This window comes from Hyla sarda, chromosome 2 (genome assembly GCF_029499605.1).
Source record: "Hyla sarda isolate aHylSar1 chromosome 2, aHylSar1.hap1, whole genome shotgun sequence".
Classification (NCBI taxonomy): domain Eukaryota; kingdom Metazoa; phylum Chordata; class Amphibia; order Anura; family Hylidae; genus Hyla; species Hyla sarda.
In genome coordinates this window covers 344792169-344816227 of record NC_079190.1, presented here as the reverse complement: position 1 = coordinate 344816227, position 24059 = coordinate 344792169, and the positions used below count along the sequence as shown (strand labels likewise).

General features: G+C 41.9%; 1 protein-coding gene across 1 annotated transcript in view; it reads right to left on the bottom strand.

The window, feature by feature from the left end:
- Positions 1 to 1001: 1001 nt before the first annotated feature.
- The window catches only part of CCDC80 (coiled-coil domain containing 80), a 105434-nt gene continuing 82376 nt past the window's right edge, over positions 1002 to 24059 (bottom strand). Inside the window, exons 7-8 of the mRNA XM_056558185.1 lie at positions 12628 to 12708; positions 1002 to 9340 (exon numbers count right to left, since the gene is read on the bottom strand). Of these exons, the coding sequence (XP_056414160.1) occupies positions 8991 to 9340; positions 12628 to 12708 (431 nt within the window). The 3' untranslated portion in view covers positions 1002 to 8990. The remainder of the gene's footprint in view (positions 9341 to 12627; positions 12709 to 24059) is intronic.

Here is a 24059-nt window from a genome sequence, read left to right as displayed (position 1 = left end):
TTTGAAAGAGTTATGATTTTTTAAAGGCAAGGAGCAAAAAACGAAAATGCAAAAACGGAAAAACCTCCGGTCCTTAAGGGGTTAAATCTTATACTTGGAGGTGTATAAACTCCATGTTTAATGCGCCTTGATCACTATTAAGGCAGCATTAAGGTCCACCTGTGAGGCCGGCAACATATCAGCCATCTCAGGTGGGGATTATAGTCTGCCTCCCTCCTCCCATTGTATGTGTGTGCTCAGCCACACTGGAGGGTACCTGGGAGGATGCTGTAAGTCGGCCTAATGCTGCTGTAATTGCCCACTGGCCCCTGGTTTTGCTTATCATGCACAGGTAGGTTAGTTGTTAGGTCCCATGCCACTTGAGAAACCTTGGCGTTGGTGTGCGGGCTCAGGTATGTCCTTCATATAAGGATATACTGGCGAATGTCTAAATGTTATCATCAGTGTTGAGGGTTAGCCAATGTCATTGTATACATCTACCACAGTAGTGCACTTAAATTCCTGTATTGTATACTCTAATTCTCGTCACATTTTCAAAAATCTTTGAGACAAAACACTTTGAAGTTACTGAAAACTTTATTGGCTTTGTAAAGTCTTCATTGCTTATTGTCATTTTTTACATTAAACCACATTTTTACAAATTGGCACTACAATGCAATCTCTGAGATACTAGTTTATGATAATGACTGCAGTAACACTTCATTAGAAACATTTGTCATAGATAAGCATATATGTTCTATAACAATTAAACAGCCTATTTATCCTGATTTATAATTATATACCTAGATTATTCACTTCTAGTACAGCCATAGTTTCAGGATCATTTATTTGCTTGCCTTTCTTTGTCTTTACAGGGGATGTACTATTAGGCCAAACTGTGACCATATGACTGACCGTTCTTCATATTGGTCCCCTATATAACACTATCTTATCCCTAGAGCAGTTGCTACATGTGGAGGTCTCTGAGTCTAGACCAGTGATGATCAGCTGATGAGAAGTTTCCAAGTTTTGTAGGTAAAGATTACATTATGATTTTTCTTTGTAGCACTTTGCATTGCTGTTGTTGTGCCCTTCATGAAGCCCATTATAGCACCATGATGTTTTTTGTAATGTTTTTGCAGTTATAAACATTCGCAACGTCTCACGGATCAGACATAACAAGAACTTCCACTGAGCCATGTAAAGGTTCAGAGTGGAAGATGTTGCCTCCATAAGCAAACTTTATGGACAAACAACAAATGGTAGTTAGAAAGCCCTTGCCCATGGGCTTTGTGCGGTATTGCAACCCAGCTACTTTAAAGGGATTGTTTCATGGACCACCTGCTATCAATAGCTTTGATAGCAATAACTGTGTCCGCCTCAGTAAATGTCATAGGCAATGCTAAGCAAACACAATTACAAATGAAATAGAATTCAAGAATGGCACTCACCCATCTGGCAAACAGATGGTGATGTTTATTGTGCAAACATTAACATACAGCGGAGCAGCATCATGGGAGAGGGATGCATGTCAGCAAAAAACTGAGCTAATTTCTTTCAAAAACAGCTCCACCTCTGTCTCCAGGTTGGATGTGGTTTCACAACTTGGCTCCATTCACTTCAATGGAACTGAGCTGCCGAACCACACCCGACCTGGAGACAGACGGAGAGCTGTTTTTGATTGAAAGTAGCTGTGTTTTTCTATTCCTGGATAACGCCTTTTAATACGGAACTGTTATATCAACTATTTTCTACAGGATTGTATTGTAGGGCAACTTAATATGTAGGAATCAATGCACAAGACTATGTGCTTGGAGTCGGTAAGTGTGATGCTGCATTGACCTGTAGCAGGTTATGGTTGCTATATTCAATATCCATGTTTTAAGGATCTCAAATATAGCAACAGGGAGATCAGGTAGACATGCCTATGCATTTCATAGCTGCAATACCAACATAGACAGTAAATGGGACCAGAAGCTGATAGCGCAATGCATTGTGTAGTGGCCATGCTGAATTATTTCAACTCAGCTTTCATTAAAGTAAATAGGAGCTGAGCTGCAGTAATTCAGCACAACCTCTATGCATGTATTGTGGCTCTGGCAAGCAGCTGATTGGTGGGGCATATGTCCACCAATCAGATGAATATCTATAAATTAACTATATTGTTTTACTGAAAATAACTAAGTTCTTGGGATTTTGGACTGCCTTTAGTAATATTATTATTATAGAGAACACTGTAAACATACCCCCATAAACAGTTTAATGATCCCAGCAGCAAATAGGTGCTGGATAAGTAACCACATGATAATACTTAACTGCATGGCATGCCTCATAAAGGCCACATTTGAGATATATACACATATCAATATACCATTATTTGGATGGAATGTCTAATTCTAACTATTTATAAGCTAAACTTTGGGCAATGAAATAGAATACTGCTCTGTAATGAATATCTGCATGGTCTGCATCAGCATGTGATGGAAGATCTATGCAGGATACAGGTTCCTAAAAACAAATTCTAGAAGTATAGATCTACTATTAAAACAAAATATACATAAAAGTAGCCACATGAACAATACATGAGCTTTTAAACACTTGTGATTATTAAATTACAAGTAAAAGAGAGAAACAATTGGACATAAGATGTCAAAGTGCCTAATGTCTAAAAATGAATGTCGCCATGTTACTTTAGGGTTCAACATTTATTTCTTGGAGCTCATTTTATCTGTTACCAACCTCCAAATCCCCTACATAGACATAAAGTTAAAGAAATTGTCTGGCGACAAAAACAACCTGTGTATGGTGTCAAAATGTATTGTGGTGGCCCAGTACGGGATGGCGTTTCCCCGTACTTCTCCTGCCCTTTCAGGCAGAATCTCTCCATGTCCCCAGGGCCCCCTTTATGTATTAACCCCTGTGTATATAAGTTGTGATATTAATAATGTACTGTTTCTTTGTTATACTATGTGATTGTTACCCAGGAAGCACTGGTGACCAGGTAACCCCCAAGTGACCTATGGGCTCCTTGCACAGCCCCCCTATATAACCAGGGGAGGGACTGCAATCTCTCTCTTAGTTCCTCAGGTCCAGTGCAGTCGTCTCAGTGTGTGTCCGGAGCATTGGAGGCCTCAAGCCTAAAGTTTGCAGCCACCTGTCAATTGCAAGTAAGCCAAAGTCATCTAATTGTCAGTCATCAAGTCAGTCAAGTCAAGTCTACTATTTAGTCACCGTGTCCTGCACCAAAGTCTGTCTAACTACTGCAAGTCCCAGCAAGCCTGCGAGGTCCCCCTGTGTCACTGGTCACCTTCTTGGGATATTGGCTGTACTGCATAGACTGTATCAACTGTCTACCCTCAGTAAAGCTACCGTTTGTCCGTAACTTGGCGTTGTGTCTTCATTGCCCCCGTGCCTAGCCCAGGACCAGCAGTATTACCTTTGGGTGGTTAAGGCTAAACCACACCCTGGCGTCATGACAAGAAGGGGTTAATAAGATCTGCCCCTTGGGTTATAACATCTACCCTGCACCTCACACCCTGATGCCACAGTATAATAAAGCATCTTACCCATATAGTGTTATTATCCAAGGTAAAATGATTACCGGTTTCAGCTGTTGTTTTATTCCTGTTACTGTGACATTATATCACAGCCGGAGCAGGGAGCTACCTCTCTCCTCCCCCTCCCTTCCCTTAGTGTCAGCAGGGAACCGCAGTAATGTGCAGGAGAGGGCTTGTTAATGGCTGATCATATAATAATGAGTCCTGCAGGAAGGCACAGGAACGGCGTTCCTTTGCTTTTTCCAGAGGAGGAATGCCGTCCCTGTTACATTAGTCCTGCAGGACCGACCTCTGAATTATTCTTACCCTCCCTCTGTTTCCTCCCCTGGCCCGGACTGCTAGATGCTGGAGATTTAGGACCTATGATGATGTCACCATCACATGTTGGGGGCGGAGCTTAGTTGTGGAGGAGAGGAAAGATCGTGGCTGAAGGACCTGTGTGATACTGTGGAGGAAGGAGATTTGTTAAAGTGTGTCACCACAGTAGAAGGGTAATTACATGAGGAGGAGGTTTGTTACAGTGTGTCCCCACAGTAGAAGGGTAATTACATGAGGAGGAGGTTTGTTACAGTGTGTCACCCCTGTAGTAAGGTGATTACATGAGGAGGGTAAAAAAGTTATAGGGGTCAGAATACAATAAAAAAAAAAATGCTTTGCTTTTTTTTTTTTTTTTTTAAAGCAGTACAATAATAAAAAGCATGTAGGCATGGGTATCATTTTAATCATATTGACCCACAGAATAAAGATGTTGTACCATAAAGTGCATTCCAAATAAACATCCCCCCCCCCCCCAAAAAAAAAAAGTTGCCAAATTGCATTTTTCTTTTTCATTTCCCTCACAAATTATAAAAAATTTTTGTTGCGCCATACACTTTATAGTAAAATGAGTGATGTCATTACAAAGTACAATTGGTCGTGCAAAAACAAGCCTCTTATGGGTCTGTGGATGGCAAAATTAGTTATAGCTCTTAGAAAGTGAGGAGGAAAAAATCTAAACAAAATAACTGTTTACTATCTGTGTCTTCAAGGCCAAAATGAGCTGTGTCCTTAATTCTATAAAGGGGTTGTTACAGTCGGTTATCAGAAAGATAATTTATTACAGTGTATATTCTTGAGTGACAGTCACCCAGGGCCGTCACCGCCACATTAGAAATGCAGCCACCCCCTACCACTTTAACAGTGCAATGGCTGCTGGGAGTAGACGTGCTGAGACAGTCACATCTGCTAGAATACACCAGGCCCGCCAATGAGGAGCAGAACAGCCACTACTGTGGAGTCGGACTGTGATGGTAACTAACTTCAGCCCCCTACTGTAGTAGGCCCCCTACTGCCATATAGGGGCTATAAGGGAAGGCTGCCAATCTCTACAGGGGGGCATTACTGCTGTTTGGGGCACTATAGGTTCTGGAAAAGTGCAGAGCCTAAAATGTTTGTCTTGCAGGTTCTGTGGCTAGAATTAATCATCATGACATTCTGGGCTGGATGAAGAAGAAAAAGGAAAGTAACCGACTCTGATCAGCTGATGTTACTGTATGTAATCGCCTATATGGTCTGCAGAGCCTGTCTGATATCTACCATTATATGGTCACCGTATGTAGGAATATTTGTAGAAGTGGAGGTAGGGGGCACTAGTTACCTCTGTTCTCTCCTTCTCTCCTCATACTATATATATGGTCCCAAAAATTCACATCATGATTTAACCTTACACTTAGGGTATATATTCTGTCAAACAGAGATGTCAACATATACTGCGGTGTAGTGGCAGTGCCCCCATTTACGTTAGTGTCCTAAACATAATCAAGGGCTAGTGTCTATGTTTAGTCCATTTTCTGCATGTATATGTTTACTAAAAAGTGTGGTCTGCTGTGCTTTACAGTGCTGCAAAGTAAACATACATGCAGGGAATGAACTAAAACTAGTTGACAACGTTTAGGCCATTAAAGTAAAACAGACCACTGCCAGTACACCAAAGTATGTGTTGGCAACCCTTTTTGTATATTCTAAGCTTAAGTTTAAATGGTGATGGCAACAGCCCCCTAGTAGGATAACACAAAGGGTTAGCCTGTTATAAAAAATAATGTGTATACAGGTAAAATCTGAGACTGAGCAATGAGTCTTGCCCTGTTACTAAACTCTTATAAACCGTAGGCAGCTGTATGCCTGCGGCCTGTAAGAATCCTGGAACTGTGCAGGATGTCAAGTTTTAGCTTGGACGTTTTTGTTTGCTTTTTTGCGCAAACTATATTAGAAACAGTATTGGAAATCTTGGGGGAGTTCCCACACTTTTTTTCCAGGACTTGACCCCTGTATATAAGGAATGATGGAGCTCCGTTCTCAGCTGTCATCAGGTTATAAACGTGGGTCCATGCCTCTCCTGCCTGATGAAAGATGCAGTGCTGAAAGTAGGGGCAGGGAGGAGGAACAGAGCTCCCTGCTCAGGATGTGATGTGACGTCACAACTTACAGGAAGAAACCACAGCTAAAATGGGTGATCTCTTCACTTTGGATATCAACACTATATTAGTAAGTTGTTTTGTTAAACATTTTGACACCATACACAGGTTGTTTCTGTCACCTGACAATCCCTTTAAATAGAGGGAGCTTAGGAGCTTGCTGCATACTCTTTCTTTCTTTAGCTCATGTATTGTATAAATGATGTGCAGTACACAGAATTTGTCATCTGTTTAGATTAAAAATGGTGTTCAAAGGTGGACATTCTAACGTTCACCATCATATACTTGGGATTATTTAACAAAAATATTACAAGTAAAAATATGGAGACATAATTTATGCCAATTAATCATATAATGGATTCCTGTGTATAGCGTGAACTACAAGAAAAAATGCTGTAACCTTACTGGATTTTACAAGTTACTAATCTCTGTTCTTTGTTACTAGCTTTTATAAATAAGCCCCAATGTGGGGAGCTATTTGTTGGCTGAATCAATAAACTGTGTGCTTTAAAATGTGAATTATGAAAGGGGTGTTCCAAATTGTAAAAAAAATACTTACCTTCCTTGCCCCTGCTGCTGCAGTTCTTGCAGAGCCAGTCCTATTGCACAGTTCATGCTGTGTTTGGGGTCGGTTCATGCACTACCCACTCAGCCAATCAGTGGTTGGTAAATGGCAAAACAGCGAGCAATACATGCATCAACCGCAAACACAGCAAGTGCTGTACAATGGGACTGGCTCCGTGAGCCTGAAAGGTAAGCATGTTTTTTTTTTATTTGATTTTTAAACAAATCAGAATACGCCTTTGAGGAATTTACATCAATATTATCCTGGAACATCAGTATTTTCCTCAACGAACAACCTCCGTTTTGTGCATGTGGCTGTTAAACATAACTTTACTGATATATCTGCCTAACAAGTACTTGTATCCCCCCAAAAATTAACAATGCAGGAGCACCTTTTTTTTTATTTATTTTTTAACTCTGAACTGTGCCTTTTCTGTTATTCCTCTTGGAAATTAATATTGTAAACTGCCATTAACATTCCCTTGTCAATAACGGGTTTCCCTGCATAGTCAGACACTGACACCACTGAATAGATAGTGCCACAATGTGTCGGGACATACTCCAGTAACCCTTTCCCTACCCCTTGAATTTACATTTTTTACTTACATTTCCCTCCCCATCATCTTCTAAGACCCATCATGTTTGTATTTTTCTACACAGAGCCAGGTTAGGGCTTGATTTTTTGTGGGGCAAGTTGTACTTTTTAATGGCTCACTTCATTTTATCACCTAATGTATTATGAAGGCAGAATACAAACTATTTGTAGGGTAAAATCTAAACAAAAAAAGGCAAGTGCGCAATCTCATGGGGCAATATTTTCAGAATACGATAAAACGGACATGTTTACTTTATTTTAAGGGTCAGTACAATTCCATTGATACCACATTGTGATCTTTAGTTTTATCACTTTTGCATACAGATGACTTTTTAATCAATTTTTCATCCATTTTATCTTGGATGTGATGTGACCAAAAATCAGTTTACACCAATGACGGTGCAGTATCAATAACATTGTATTTTAAAAGTTTGGACAATTATGCATGCAGTGACACTTAAAGGACACCTGCAGCAAAAGCCAACTTATCCCCTATCCACAGGATAAGTGTCTGATCGCTGGGGGTCCGACAACTGGGACCCCGAGCGATCTCCTGCACAGGGCCGCGGCTCTCCCGTGCAGGAGGCATGCCGACCGCAGCATGACGTTGCGGCCAACACGCCTCCTCCATGTATCTCTATGGGAGAGGCGGGGATGCAGGGTTCGTGCCTACCTGCCTCTCCCATAGAACTGTATGGGGAGGGGGCGTGGAGGGGGCGTACTGTCGACCTCAGAGAGGTCGCGCTATGCACATTAGCCGCTCACATAGGGCGGCATTGCGGGGGCCCCATGCAGGAGATCGTAGGGGGGGGGGGGTCCCAGCGGTCGGACCCCCCGCGATCAGATACTTATCCCTTATCCTGTGGATAGGGGATAAGTTGTCTTTTGCTGCAGATGTCCTTTAATGTTTTTTTTCATGTATACTTTTTTTTTTTATTAAAAAAACAGGAAAAGGGACAGATTTGAGTTCTCTATTTTTTTCTACTTTTTAGTCCTCGTGGCAGACTTTTATAAGCAATAAGTGGATTGCTTATATTGTTCAATGCACTACATCGGGTCGCTGCACCCCAAATTACACACTTTAAAACTTTTTTGATGCTACAACCAGTACTGAATACAACATCCAATAGTTAAATGACCGGCTTCTGATGGATCTCTGATGTCAGTCATTACCAGTGGGTGTCAGCTGCAGATAGCAGGTGGCACCTGCCAGGCATATAGTGGATTCTTCTCACCCAACCATAACTTAACACCCAGATGTCTATCTATGTATTATCAAGAGGAACAGGTCAACTTCTAACAAAAGATTTTCCTTAATTATTATTGTATGGGAAATACAAGTATTTACAAAAATAGACACATCAGGAGAATGGAGTTATCCTCCTAAAACCTGCAACTGGAAAGAAATAATTTTTCCTTTGAGAGTGATGTGCAAATTGAGTAAAAAACATGTTAAAAAAAAAAAAAAAAAAACAGATACATGTAAGGGAAATACTGAAGATTGGTAAGGTTAGGTATAACACGTCTGTCTGCTTAATATCACTACACGTGTATGGCTTGCTCCATAGATATGTTTATGAATGTGTTGCATAATTTTTCCAATAAATACATGAGAAAAAATATCTTTGCATTAAAAAAAAGTAAAACAAAACCTCTTATCCCATTTTTGTTTTGTTTGCCATAGGCAAACAAATGTATTTTTGGCCTACTTGTGGCCTAGTTAATTTTCTTAACAACACACATAGAGACAAAAATATAGTCTATGATCATAGCTGTGGGAAAATACAAATATCATTAACATATTCAAATTCTTATTGCAAATCTTGGTAAAAGATCATTTTGTTAGTCATGATATCTATGGTAATATCCCTCATGGTGCCGATGATCATCCTGATATCCCTCCTCATATCCTTCATGGGGATAACCATGATAACCATATCCTCCATACTCATCTTCAGGGCAGCGCATTCCTAGGGATTGCTGGATGGCCATTTCCTGTCTTCTGAGCTGCATAGAGTCTATTAAATCGTAAACAATAGCCATGGACCACATTGGTGAAGGGTACCAAGACTTTACATTGCCATCTTTACCAACCAGGAGCATGGAGAAATATTCTGGGCTGATCTGAAAATAGTTTCTTATATCTCTCACTAAGTTGAAAGAAAGATCTTCCCTCTCAACACTGGAACTTCCTGTAATGACAATGAAAAATATTCCATCAATAAACCTTATGAGAGGTGGTTGAATGTTCAGTGAACCAGGTTTCTTAGAATCTCTTTGTATGCAAATGGTTTTGCAACTTCTTTGAGATACATGCCAGTGAAATAAACAAACTGTGTATAGTGTCAAAATGTATAATTAAGCAACTAATATAGTGTTATTATCCAAAGTGAACAGATCATGCATTATAGCTGTCGGTTTCTTCCTGTAAGTTGTGATGTGACATCACAGAGAGCAGAGCTCCTGTCCCTCCTCCCATCCTGTCAGTAAAGAACAGAGATGTTAAGGGGGGGGGGGGGGGAATTATGTTAATGCTCATTAGATAAAGCAGCAGCCTGTTCTAGCAGAAACTATTGGGACTGGGTGACTTTCTGCTGCCTTATCTAATAAGTCATGAATCTAATGAGCAGTAATACCAGCTTCTGCTTCACATCATCACATCACTGGCCCCTCCATGCTGACAGGACGTGACATCACAGCTTACAGGAAGAAGCACATAGCTGAAATGAATGATCTGTTTACTTTGCCATAATAATACTATATTAGTCATTTGCTTTATTTTCCTTAACACCATACACAGTTTGTTTCTTTTGCTGTATAACCCTTCAAAGCTAATGTGATGGCCCTTATGTAAGGAAAATCGTAGTGTGTTGTGTATAGCTTGAAAGGATATACTTCTAGATGACACAATAAAATTATTTGTATGCTAACTGGTGCAGAAAAATAAGACACAACTGCAGGCCAACTTCATCTGCTTGTGTTTGTGTGTTCTCTCCCTGCATGCACAAGCTCTGTTTATGCCAATAGTGATGTCATTGAATCTGCTTGCCACATGTTATATATAAAGCTTAGTCCCTGTTTACTCCATGTTTTCTGTTTCCATTGTAGGTATACATTGGGAGCAATTCCATTGTATACCTTTGATGCAAAGCTGCAAGCTATGCCACTGTATAGCCATACAAGAGGATATCTGGCTCACTCTTCAAAGATAGGGCCAAGGGAAGCTCTAATGTAATATGGCCATATATGGACAGTCAACATACTAGAACTGTCTATATATGGAAAGTCATCCATTCTTCAATAATAGTGTCCTAGTGTCCTTAAATGGAAATTGACGTCACTAAAGTTTCTTAAGGAATTTGTTACTATACTTGGCATTCATTACCACATGCTAATATGGTATCTAATGGATACTTTTTATGCTTTCCAGTGTATGAAATAGTATTCCATGCTTCATTTGTGTGGAAAACTGGTGACCAGACAGACACCAAAAGGACACCATTGTAGCTTCTATCTGACACAGAAACCCTATGGACATGTTTAGTATATACATTGGGAGCTTTACAAACCAACCTGCTAAATATAGAGGAAATATATAATGTTAATGGGGCCTTATTTTGAAAAGTCCTGCAACTTTTTAACATGCTTTGTATTTCAGTTCCAAATTTAAGATTGTGTTATCCAATTCACCCGAAATCTTTGTCATTCAGTGCAGCCCTGTCCCAGCTCAGACAACTTGGTGCAACCAAGGAAGTTCCCATGATGGCAGAGTTAAGAGTGGGTTCACACCACGATTTTGCCAAACAGTTTCGGCATACAGTTTCATAAAAAAAAAAGTATGCAACCGTACAGAAAACTGTGCCCATAGACTTTCCATTCAAAACCCTATGCACCATAATGTATACGGTTGTCACCATTTTTCAAACCATACGGTTTTATACTTTTTTTTTCCAGACAGAAAACGGTGGCCTACCACCGTTTTTTGGTCCGGGTGAAAAACCGTATTAAACCGTATACATTTTTTTAACATGGGAGTCAATGGGAACCGTACAGAACCGTATGTGCGTATGATTCCATACGGTTTTCCCCATACGACTTTTGACTTTGCACAGCTCTTTTTCTTGGAATTTCAATCAAACAAGTGAAACTTCATTCATAAAGGAGTGAAAAGTTAAAAACTTATATGTTTTGTTTCTTAAAAAAGGGATGCAACCGGACATCATTTTTCAAACTGTATACGGTTTTCAACCGTATACAGATAAAAATTTGTACACAAATTTTGATACGGTTTAGTCAGATTTGAGGAATCCGTTTTTTCTTAAAAATCTGATACGGGAACTGTATTGCAAAAAGGTGGTGTGAACCCAGCCTTAGAGAGGTTGTCCGGGGACATAACATTTTGGATACATGACGGAGGGTGGTGTAAAAATACTGTCATACTCACCCAGGCAGTTCTCATTCTGATATCATCCGGTCCTCCACTTGTCACTGCCACTTTCCATTTCTGAGACAAGTCATCTCAGCAGGAACTTAGTCAATCGCTGACTGAGTCTGGAAACCAGTGTGGCCAGAGATCGGCTGAGCTGAAATTCCTGCTGAGACAACCTGTCTCAGAAGCAGGAAGTGTGAAGAGCGGGAGACTGGATGACAGAAGACTGAGAGCTGCGGGTGACCAGGGTAGGTGGTTATGATTTTTATTTTAAATTTTGTAAAATTTTTCAACAACCCCAACCATACTGTATAACAAAAATGTAAAGGGGTACTCCAGTGGAATTTTTTTTAAAATCAACTGGTGCAAGAAAGTTAAACAACTTTGTAAATTACTTCTATTTAAAAATCTTAATCCTTCCAGTACTTATCAGCTGTTGTATACAACAGAGGATGTTGTATTTATTTTTACATTTCTTTTCTGTCTGACCACAGTGCTCTCTGCTGACTCCTCTGTTCATGCCAGGAACTGTCCAGAGCGGAATAGGTTTGCTATGAGGATTTGCTCCTGCTCTGGACAGTTCCTAACACGCAGGGAGGTGTAAGCAGAGAGCCCAGTGGTCAGACAGAAAAGAAATGTAGAAATAAATTCAACTTACTCTGTAGTATACAGCAGCTGATAAGTACTGGGAGGATTAAGATTTTTAAATAGAAGTAATTTACAAATTTGTATAACTTTCTTGCACCAGTTGATAAAAAAAAAATAATTGTTTTCCACTGGAGTACCCTTTTAATGTCCCAGACAACTCCTCTCTAAATGTCAACAGTTAATGTTTTCATTTTTGACCAACAGGATCTTTAAAATGGTAACAAAAAATTACTTAATGTATAAAGTGTGCTACAGGATTAAATGTTTTCCTTCATGCAATCAATAAGACTTACATAAAGCCACGAAAAATAAAGATTTCAGCCCACAAAATATGTACAAATATCGTATGTGCTTATTGAATACCCATAAAACACCCACAATATATACTTATCAGTCTCTTACCATTGATAGGGTAGAGCTCCAAAACACCACCACCGTCTACGCCAATGCCAACCATTTTCAAAATAGCCATGTGCCGTAAACCTTAAAGAAAACAGCAGTATGTATGCATTATACAAGAGCAGTAATGTTGCATTTAATTTGGTATCAGACAACCATATATTCATGCCATTCAATAAACTTATGTAATGGTTCAGATGACGTTTCAACAAGTCTTATCAACTTCATTTATGAGATGTTCAAAGAGCTTCGCTCCTCAGAGTACAATCCTGTGATTTCAATATAGACCATGACTGGTGAGATCTTGGCAGGGGCTGGATAAATTAGTCTTCTGGTAAGAGCAATTTTTTATTTTCTCATAATGCAACGCGTTTCGTGGAGGTTCCCCTTCATCAGCATGCCTGATGAAGGGGGAACGTCTACGAAACGCGTTGTATTATGAGAAAATAAAAAGTTGTTCTTACCAGAAGACTCCAAGTGCCTGGTTTATCCAGCCCCCACCTGGAGGAAAGCTTGGAGTAAGCTGTCTGTTTGAGGCTAGGAGGGGCTGCAGGGATCTTCGTTTGTCTGTGCTCCATCCAAAGTTGTACTTGGGTTGTACAACATTACCCGGTAAGCGCACATTGCACTTTGCATTTATAGGTTATCCAAGGATAATACACCACGGAGTGCCTTTTTTGTATCTATTTTAGCTGGTAATATCTTGGACATGTTTCGCATCTCCCATGTCAGCTCCTCTGAACGTGATGAATAAGTGTCTTTTCCTACCTCATATAGAGATGGAGTATTGCCAAAGGAAGCTTTCACATTCTGATAATTGGGGATGCAACTGCCAGGACTCCCACTGCTCTTGAGAATGAAGGGGTACACCATTGCTTTGGGGCCCCTTTAAAGTTTTCTATGCACGGTGGAACTCTTGGCCACCAGCACTGCAGGGTACTGCAGCACTGGCCTATTGTCGGAATTCTCAGAAGTCAGATCCCTACCCCTACCTATGAGATTATAAAGTCCCTTTTAAACCTTTCAGAACTAAAGGTGCTTGTGTAAATGCAAAGCTGCATTATATTGGCTATTTTATTTTTTATTCTTTTAGTATATATTCACAGATTTGTTGCAGAAAATTCTGAATGCAGAAAGAATAAATCCTCTTTATACATGTAGATGGGTTGTTACAGTTCAGTCAATGATATTCAATTATAATTTATTGACGTGACAGATATTCCTTATTATCTACCAACAGATGGCGATGTGGTGTTTCTCTGTGACCATGAATTATATCACTATCTGATAAACATATTGCACAACATTATAAGAAACACTAATTAATCCAGTTCTTGGTAAAACATCTGATCGTTGGTTATTCTATCTTAATAAATGATATTTACGCTGGAATTAGTACCTCTAAAAGTTATTTAGTTATTAAAGTGGTATTCCAGAATTGTCCCATTTTTAAGCACAGGACCTATACCCCGAAGTGTTGTAGTGCAAGTCTTTTTATTTTATTGTTGTCTCTGGCCTTTCCCAGAATTCCATGCAGCCAGAGATAATAGGTCATGAGTCACATGGTCTCCAAGGGAGCATTGCAATGCTGGAGTGGGTGGGTGCATAGCAGGGTGGAAGTCATTTACTGAAGTATTGCTGTCAACAAAGCCCCCTGAGAGAGACCATGGGACCTATGACATATTGTCTCTGGCCACATGGAATGCTGGGAAAGATGAGAGACAACATTAAAATAAAAAGGGTTGCACTACAGCACTTTCAGGTGTGGGTCCTGTGCATGAAAATGAAACAAAGTGGTGCACAAAGGTAATAGAAGCAAATTACGATACTCAGTATTACAGTCAAGGCCGTAAATATTGGCATCCCTGAAATTTTTTAAGAAGATGAAATATTTCTCACAGAAAAGGCTTGCAGTAACACATGTTTTTCCCAACAGCAATATTAAGATCTCTCTACAGGTGTTCAATGGCATTTAGATCTTGACTCATTGCTGCCACTTCAGAACTCTACAGCGCTTTGTTGACATCCATTTCTGGGTGCTTTTTGTTGTATGTTTGGGGTCATTGTCTGCTGGAAGACCCAAGATATTGGATGCAAACCCATCTTTCTGACACTGGTCTGTACAGTGCGACCCAAAATCTGTTGGTAATCCTCAGATTTCATGATGCCTTGTGCACATTTAAGGCACCCAGTGCCAGAGGCAGCAAAACAACCCCAAAACATCTTTGAACCTCCACCATATTTCACTGTAGGTACTGTGTTCTTTTCTTTGTAGGCCTCATTCAATTTTTGGTTAACAGTAGAATGATGTGCTTTACCAAAAAGCTCTATCTTGGTATCTTGCTCTATCTGTCCACAAAACGTTTTCCCAGAAGGATTTTGGCTTACTCAAGTTCAAGCTTACTCAAGTTCTTTTTTTGCTAAATTTAGCCTTGCTTTTTTCTGTCTCTGTGTCAACAGTGGGGTCTTCCTGGGTCTCCTGCCATAGCGTTTCATTACATTTAAATGTCGACTGATATTTCATGCTGACACTGATGCTCCCTGCAGGACAGCTTGAATATCTTTGGAACTTGTTTGGGTCTGCTTATCCACCATCCGGACTATCTTGTGTTGACACCTTTCATCAATTTTTCTCTTCCATCCATGCCCAGGGAGATGAGCAACAGTGCCATGGGTTGCAAACTTCTTGTTAATGTTGCGCACTGTGGACAAAGGCAAATCTAGATCTCTGGAGATGGACTTGTAACCTTGAGATTGTTGATATTTTTACACAATTTTGGTTCTCAAGTCCTCAGACAGTTATCTTCTCCTCTTTCTGTTGTCCATGCTTAGTGTGGCACACACACACACACACACACAATGCAAAGAATAAGTGAACTTCTCTCCTTTTTATCTGCTTTCAGGTGTGATTTTTATATTGCCCACACCTGTTACTTGCCCCATGTGAGTTTAAAGGAGCATCATATGCTTGAAACAATCTTATTTTTCCACAATTTTGAAAGGGTGACAATAATTTTGTCCAGCCCATTTTTGGAGTTTGGTGCGACATTATGTCCAATTCGCTTTTTTTTCCTCCCTTTTTTGGTTTAGTTCCAATACACACAAAGGGAACAAACATGTGTATAGCAAAACATGTGTTACTGCAATGATTTTCTGCAATCCTCCCTGTATTTTAGATTTAGCAAATTCCAGGGGTGGAACTGAATGGGATGCAGAGGTAATGATTGCACACTGACCCAAGTACCTCCCGGGGGCTCAAAGCTCCCATTACTACATAAGGAGAAACCAGTATTATAGGCAATATATTGTAAGTACGGTCACTGATCCTAGAAAAGCTAGAACAGTTCATGTATTCTGTCATTTATAATACACTATTTCCTTTGCACAAAGCACATTGCATTCTGTAAAATAAAATAAAAAAAAAGGAACAAAGCAGAATCAATCTATCAGGCATTGACTTAAGCTGACTTATGCCTAGACAGTTTAACGATGGACAGACTACAAATGCACCAGATTTATTGAAGTGTATCTGACTGATTGATAAATTTGGCCTATCTAAAGTCTGTGTAGTCTAAACTTAGACTAACTGTCAGATGGGTGGAGTAAAGACATGCCCCTTTTCCCAAAGCCAACCCCCTTTGCTAAGGCCACACCCTCTTTGATGGACCTGGCAGAAAAAGTGTCCAAAACTTATAATAAATATGGCACAAGCCAAGTAAGACAGTATTTTGGTGCACACTTATAGTTTTAATAGTAAATCTGGGCCTCTATGTTTTGTTCACTTTTGCGCAGCAATTTGACAAGCAGCAACAGTTCAGGATCGTGAATAGCTGTGATGTGTATTCTGTGTCATGAGTGCACCAGGGACATAGCTATCCTTACCTGGGGCAAAGATTCAGTTTGGTGCCCATCCTTCAGTAATACATCCTAATCTCTATATGCTGGCGTGCATAAAGAGATTATAGTTCAGCAGTATCATGAGTCTGTCCTTCCTGGCTACACTAATACTTGGTGGCAGCCCTGTATTTCTCCATCATGCAAAGAAAATATGCCGATAAATAACATGTGTATGATATTGGTTGCATGATGGCTTAGTGGTTAGCGCTGTTGCCTTGCCACACTGTGGTCCTAGGTTCAGATGCTACCAAGAGCAACACCTGCAATGAGTTTTTATGTTCTTCCTGTGTATGTGTGAGTGACTGACAGCTATCTGTGTACAAGTGTGCATATAGAGAAACCTGGCACTCAGAGTAGGACCGCCCACTTGACTACTTTGCCCAAAATGAGCAGAGATTTACATGAATAAATGGCAAGTTATCCTAGAACACTTCCCTCAAAACTATATATCCATCAGCTCAGCCCCTCCTGCTCTATAACATGATATCTACAGACTTGACTGCCTTTTCAATGTGACATGTTCCCTTAAATAATAGCCTATGCTGCACTATATAAACACTGGCCATCATTTACTAATAGTAGAGTGTTATTTACTTTGTGTTTTTTTTTTCCTGACAGGCATTTTTCATGGTATTTTTATTGTATCTTGTATTTGGTGGGAACATTAGTAAATTTGAAGGTCATTTTTTTTTTTTATGTCGTTTTTTTTTTTTTTTTTTTTTTTTTCTGACATGCCCATTTTCCCCAATAGACATGCCCCTTCTTCAGGTTTTCTGAGTTAAGTGGAGAGTTAGTAGGGTTTTTAGGATTTTTTGTTTGAAATTCTGGAGCACGACACATGCAACGCAAAAAAAAAAAATGACAAAATTGACTTGGAAAAGCCTTAATAATGAGACTCACTGTTTCATTAGTGAGCTAAAGGAAAACTTTTTCCCCCAAATGAAAGAGGCCCTGTAGGAGTTTTGTTTATTTATGACTTTCGTCCATAAAAAGGATTTGTCACTACAGGCAATTTTGCGTTATACTAAAACATACACAGATAGTGTAGAAAAATGTCATACATCTCTGTCATCTCATATATTCCTTCTGTTAAGTTCTTTTTATAGAGGACACCAAAAAATAATGATAATTATATTTCAGGATTTAGATCAGTAGCTATGGCAGTCCTGTAATAAATTAGTGTTCGATCTTAGGGAGCCCTGTCCTGAACAATGTTTTGCCCCTACATGTAATATTGAAATGCTAGACGGCCGGTTGCGATATAAGAGAAAAACATGTTTTGTGACAGATTGTTGTGAAGGATCTATACAAATGGTTATATACGGTGACTAATGGTGACTATGACAGGGATGAGCTCTTGAATGTCACTAAAAAGAAGCTCAGCTTAATACATGTGACCATTTTACTGAAACTGCACTTTAATATTGGTAGCCAAGGCTGCTGATTTTCATGGCAGGAGTTCCAAAGACCTCCCTGTTTGAGAAGAAATGACTTGTATTTTCCATAACTTTCAAGCAATAATATGTGTCTGGAAAACACGTCTGTCGGTATCAGTGTTGATGGCAGGAGGCCAAGTGTAAGCAACCAAGCCACCAGCTGTTAAAATGAATTGTCTTACATTTGACTGTAACTGGGGATTAGTTATACAACAATGTAATAAAACCCTGTACAGTGGTGATAATATTCAAATTAGCTACATTACTGCACTGTAGTGTATTATTATTCACAAGGTCGTGCATAACTTAGAGGCAGATTATACAGCTACTATGGAGCCCTTGGAGAGACGAGGCCGAGCCCCGGATTGTCCTATGTATTCTCCTGCTGGTTGGCTAGAAACTGTGCAGGAATCCCTACTTAAGAGGAATAGCATTGATAGCAAACAAAAAGGTGGAAAAATGGCCAAAAATTATGGAAAGGCCTGGGAGGGGGAATCAACCTATTTATTTATCTATCTGGACCATTGGTTTTCATACATGAAATGTATTTATGTTAGAAAATATGGTGGATAATTAATACATCATATGTAACAAAGTATCCAATAAAGAATAAGATAAATCTCTCGGATGAAGACAGCTTGATAGTTTTATAACCAGGATGTGACTATATGTATAAACAGATGTACAGATGTTTTCTGTTTAGAAAAAAGGTGTACATGAACCAGCAGCTATAGCTGTCTTGCAGATATTCATCCAGTTAAAGTAGTAACAAATTTAAGAGCCAAGCTATGGTAGCTTGATAAAATGTTGCAGACTCAGGGGTATTGTTAGTAAAACACGCGCTGTCCAACCAAACCTACTGATGCTAGTGATATCACAAATAATAAACATAAAAGCTATGGCACTGTTTGCTCTGAAATTTTCATATTTCTCATTTGTTTCCTGACAATTAAAGGGGTATTCCAGGAAATACTTTTTTTTTAAATATCAACTGGCTCCAGAAAGTTAAACAGATTTGTAAATGACTTCTATTAAAAAATCTTAATCCTTTCAATAATTATCAGCTGCGGAAGTTGAGTTGTTGTTTTCTGTCTGGCAACAGTGCTCTCTGCTGACATCTCTGCTTGTCTCAGGAACTGCACAGAGTAGAAGAGGTTTGCTATGGGGATTTGCTTCAAAACTGGGCGGTTCCCAAGACATGTGTCATCAGAGAGCACTTAGACAGAAAAGAACATCGCAACTTCAGCAGCTCATAAGTACTGAAAGTGTTAAGCCGAGCGCTTCGGGTCCCTGCTCCTCCCCGGAGCGCTCGCGGCGTTCTCCCCTCTGCAGCGCCCCGGTCAGACCCGCTGACCGGGAGCGCTGCACTGACATTCGCGATGGGGATGCGATTCTCATAGCGGGACGCGCCCGCTCGCGAATCACATCCCAAGCCACTTACCCGTCCCGGTCCCCGGCTGTCATGTTCTGACGCGCGCGGCTCCGCTCTCTAGGGCGCGTGCGCGCCAGCTCTCTAAGATTTAAAGGGCCAGTGCACCAGTGATTGGTGCCTGGCCCAATCAGTCTAAATTAGCTTCCACCTGCTCCCTGTCCATATAACCTCACTTCCCCTTCCCTTCCTTGCCGGATCTTGTTGCCTTGTGCCAGAGAAAGCGTTAGTGTTGTCCAAAGCCTGTGTTCCAGATCTTCTGCTATCCTCATTGACTAAGAACCTTGCCGCCTGCCCCGACCTTCTGCTACGTCTGACCTTGCCTCTGCCTAGTCCTTCTGTCCCATGCCTTCTCAGCAGTCAGCGAGGTTGAGCCGTTGCCGGTGGATACGACCTGGTTGCTACTGCCGCAGCAAGACCATCCCGCTTTGCGGCGGGCTCTGGTGAAAACCAGTAGCAACCCTAGAACCGGTCCACCGACACAGTCCACGCCAATCCCTCGCTGACACAGAGGATCCACATCCAGCTAGCCGAATCCTAACAGTAGATCCGGCCATGGATCCCGCTGAGGTGCCGCTGCCAAGTCTCGCTGACCTACCCACGGTGGTCGCCCAGCAATCGCGGCAAATTGCCCAACAAGGACAGCAGCTGTCGCAGTTGACCGCCATGTTACAGCAACTTCTGCCACTGCTACAGCAGCAACCATCTCCTCCGCCAGCTCCTGCACCTCCTCCACAGCGAGTGGCCGCTCCTAGCCTCCGCTTGTCCCTGCCGGACAAATTTGATGGGGACTCGAGACTCTGCCGTGGCTTCCTGTCTCAATGTTCCCTACATATGGAGATGTTGTCGGACCAATTTCCTACAGAACGGTCTAAGGTGGCGTTCGTAGTGAGTCTTCTGTCTGGAAAGGCCTTGTCTTGGGCCACACCGCTCTGGGACCGCAATCATCCTGCCACAGCTACAGTCCAGTCCTTCTTCGCTGAAGTCCGTAGTGTCTTCGAGGAACCAGCCCGAGCTTCTTCTGCCGAGACTGCCCTGCTGAACCTGGTCCAGGGTAATTCTTCAGTAGGCGAGTACGCCATCCAATTTCGTACTCTCGCCTCCGAATTATCTTGGAATAACGAGGCCCTCTGCGCGACCTTTAAAAAAGGCCTATCCAGTAACATCAAGGATGTGCTGGCCGCACGAGAGATTCCTGCCAACCTGCAAGAACTTATCCATTTGGCCACCCGCATTGACATGCGTTTTTCTGAAAGACACCAGGAGCTCCGCCAGGAAAAAGACCTTGATCTCTGGGCACCTCTCCCACAGTATCCTTTGCAATCTACCCCTGTGCCTCCCGCCGAGGAGGCTATGCAAGTGGATCGGTCTCGCCTGACCCATGAAGAGAGAACTCGCCGTATGGATAAAAATTTATGTCTGTACTGCGCTAGTACCGAACATTTCTTGGTGGATTGCCCTATTCGTCCTCCACGTCTAGGAAACGCATGCACTTACCCAGCTCACGTGGGTGTGGCGTCTCTTGGTACGAAGTCTGCTTCTCCACGTCTCACTGTGCCCGTGCGGATTTCTCCTTCTGCCAACTCCTCCTTCTCAGCCGCGGCCTTCTTGGACTCTGGTTCTTCTTGAAATTTTATTCTGGCCTCTTTGGTGAATAGGTTCTGCATCCTGGTGACCCGTCTCGTCAAGCGGCTCTACATTTCTTCGGTCAACGGAGTGAAGTTGGACTGCACTGTGCGTTACCACACAGAGCCCTTGCTTATGAGCATTGGACTGCATCACGAGAAAATTGAATTTTTCGTCCTGCCCAACTGCACCTCTGAAGTCCTCGGTCTGCCATGGCTCCAGCATCATTCTCCCACCCTTGACTGGACCACCGGGGAGATCAAGAATTGGGGTTCTGCTTGCCGCAAGAAATGCCTCACGTCTTCTCCCAGTCCCGTCTGTCGGGCCTCAGTGTCTCCTCCTGTGCCTGGTCTCCCCAAGGCCTATCAGGACTGTGCCGTGCCTCCTCATAGCCCCCATCCTGGTGACACTCTGCCCCGTGACAAGCTTCACCCTCTGCCCCCCCTCCCCATTCCCACTTCTTCTGGACTACCGGCCGCTGATGTAGCTACCCAGGACTTCTTTTTCCAGAAGCAGACTCAAGAGGCGTCCCCCATGTTCTCGTCTCTTTTGAAGGGTCAAGGAGACAAAAAGAGGGGGAGACCTAAGGGGGGGGGGGTACTGTTACGCCGAGCGCTCCAGGTCCCTGCTCCTCCCCAGAGCGCTCGCGGCGTTCTCCCCTCTGCAGCGCCCCGGTCAGACCCGCTGACCGGGAGCGCTGCACTGACATTCGCGATGGGGATGCGATTCGCATAGCGGGACGCGCCCGCTCGCGAATCGCATCCCAAGCCACTTACCCGTCCCGGTCCCCGGCTGTCATGTTCTGGCGCGCGCGGCTCCGCTCTCTAGGGCGCATGCACGCCAGCTCTCTAAGATTTAGAGGGCCAATGCACCAGTGATTGGTGCCTGGCCCAATCAGTCTAAATTAGCTTCCACCTGCTCCCTGTCCATATAACCTCACTTCCCCTTCCCTTCCTTGCCAGATCTTATTGCCTTGTGCCAGAGAAAGCTTTAGTGTTGTCCAAAGCCTGTGTTCCAGATCTTCTGCTATCCACATTGACTACGAACCTTGCCGCCTGCCCCGACCTTCTGCTACGTCTGACCTTGCCTCTGCCTAGTCCTTCTGTCCCACGCCTTCTCAGCAGTCAGCAAGGTTGAGCCGTTGCCGGTGGATACGACCTGGTTGCTACCGCCGCAGCAAGACCATCCCGCTTTGCGGCGGGCTCTGGTGAAAACCAGTAGCAACCCTAGAACCGGTCCACCGACACGGTCCACGCCAATCCCTCACTGACACAGAGGATCCACATCCAGCTAGCCGAATCCTAACAGAAAGGATTAAGGTTTTTTTAATAGAAGTAATTTACAAATCTTTTTAACTTTCTGGAGCCAGTTGATATATAAAAAAAGTTTTTTCCTGGATAATCCCTTTAAGATTTTTTCCTAAATAGTCTTCATTATAAATTTCCTACCATTTTGTTTGCTCAAGATAAATAGGAGAAATTCATCAGACATGCTTTCTGTGCTCTCTGTATTGGAAATAGCTGCAGGGACTAGGACAATGTTGTATACAGCTGATAGTGTAGACAAAAGGGAGAGTATATATATATGGAGAATAAGGCTGTAGATAGGTAGGAAAGAACATTGGCTGTGTACAAATGTATATAGAAGTCAAAGCACCCATGACTCCTCGACACACAGACTTTCACATTTAGCATGTATTACAGAAGTGGTTCTCAACCTGGGGTACAAGTACCCCCAGGGGTACTTAGCAGTTTTCCAGGGGGTACTTGAAAAAAATCAGTAATGGCAGCCACAGCCACTGGTTATTGGTCTCGACCACTTTGAAATAAATGGTAGGCTGACGTCACTGCACGGAGGAGCGGAGCAGGAGGACAGCAAAGGGCAAGCACGGGCATTGGGCTGCTATGGGCAGGAACTACCATGAGCTTTGTTTTTCCACTGCAGACCTGGGACCTACTGCTATGAGCCATAGCAATAGGTCCCCAGACCAGAGGAGCAGTGGAGCACCAAAGCGGGACAGTATGGTGGCCTACAACTATATATAGGGACAGTTTGAGGGCCTACAGCTATATTTGGGGGCACAGAGGGGGCCTAACAACTTTGTGGGGATGCAAAGCGGGTACTATTACTGTGTGTGATATTAAACATGGGGAGTTTGTAAATACAGTAGGTGGGTATTGTACTGTAGAAAGGAGCCCAAAATGTTTGTTTGGCTGAGGAGAAGTCTCGTATGGGAGAAATCTTAATGGCGGTTTAGGCCAGATAGTGAAGAAAACTAAAGTAAACAACTACGGTTAGAGAAGACGTCGTCACCTGTAAATCGGGGGACTGGGGAGATAGGGAGAGGAACAGGGGGCCTGTTATAAAGGAAAGTGAAGCATATAAATTATACTATAATCATTTATAAATTTCTCTAACATGGGGGTGCAATTTTATGGGAATGGGCTGTCAAGGGGTACTCAAGCAAAAAAGGTTGAGAACCACTATTACAGGGAGGACTCAACCTGATAAGAATCTGAACCTAGGAGCTGGTTGAAAACTAATTAGGGGGAATGGAGCAAATGCAGATTGCAACCTTTTAGCTCAAGGTAACCATTAACATATGTAAAAAATATTTTCCCTATCCCAAAGTATCCATAGCTTTTAACACTGCCACTAGATAAAGACTGCTGAACAAGAACAGTGGAGAAAACAAAATGGTACTTTCATACACTCTAGGATGAATTGGAAGGTTGATAGGACATATTTTTTGTGTGCTGTCTGGTGTTTAACCCCTTTAGGACACAGCCCATTTTGGCTTTAAGGATATTTTTTTTGTTTTCACTTTTCCTCCTCATCTTTTAAGAGGCATACGTCTTATTTTTCTATCCACAGAGCCATACGAGAGCTTGTCTTTTGTACTTTGTAATGACACCTTTCATCAATAAAATGTAATGTACTACTTTTAAAAAAAGTTAAACTTTTTGTAAGAAAAGATGTATGTTTGAAATTGCTCTATTCTGACCCCTATAACATTCTGATTTTTCTGTATATGTGGCTGTATGACG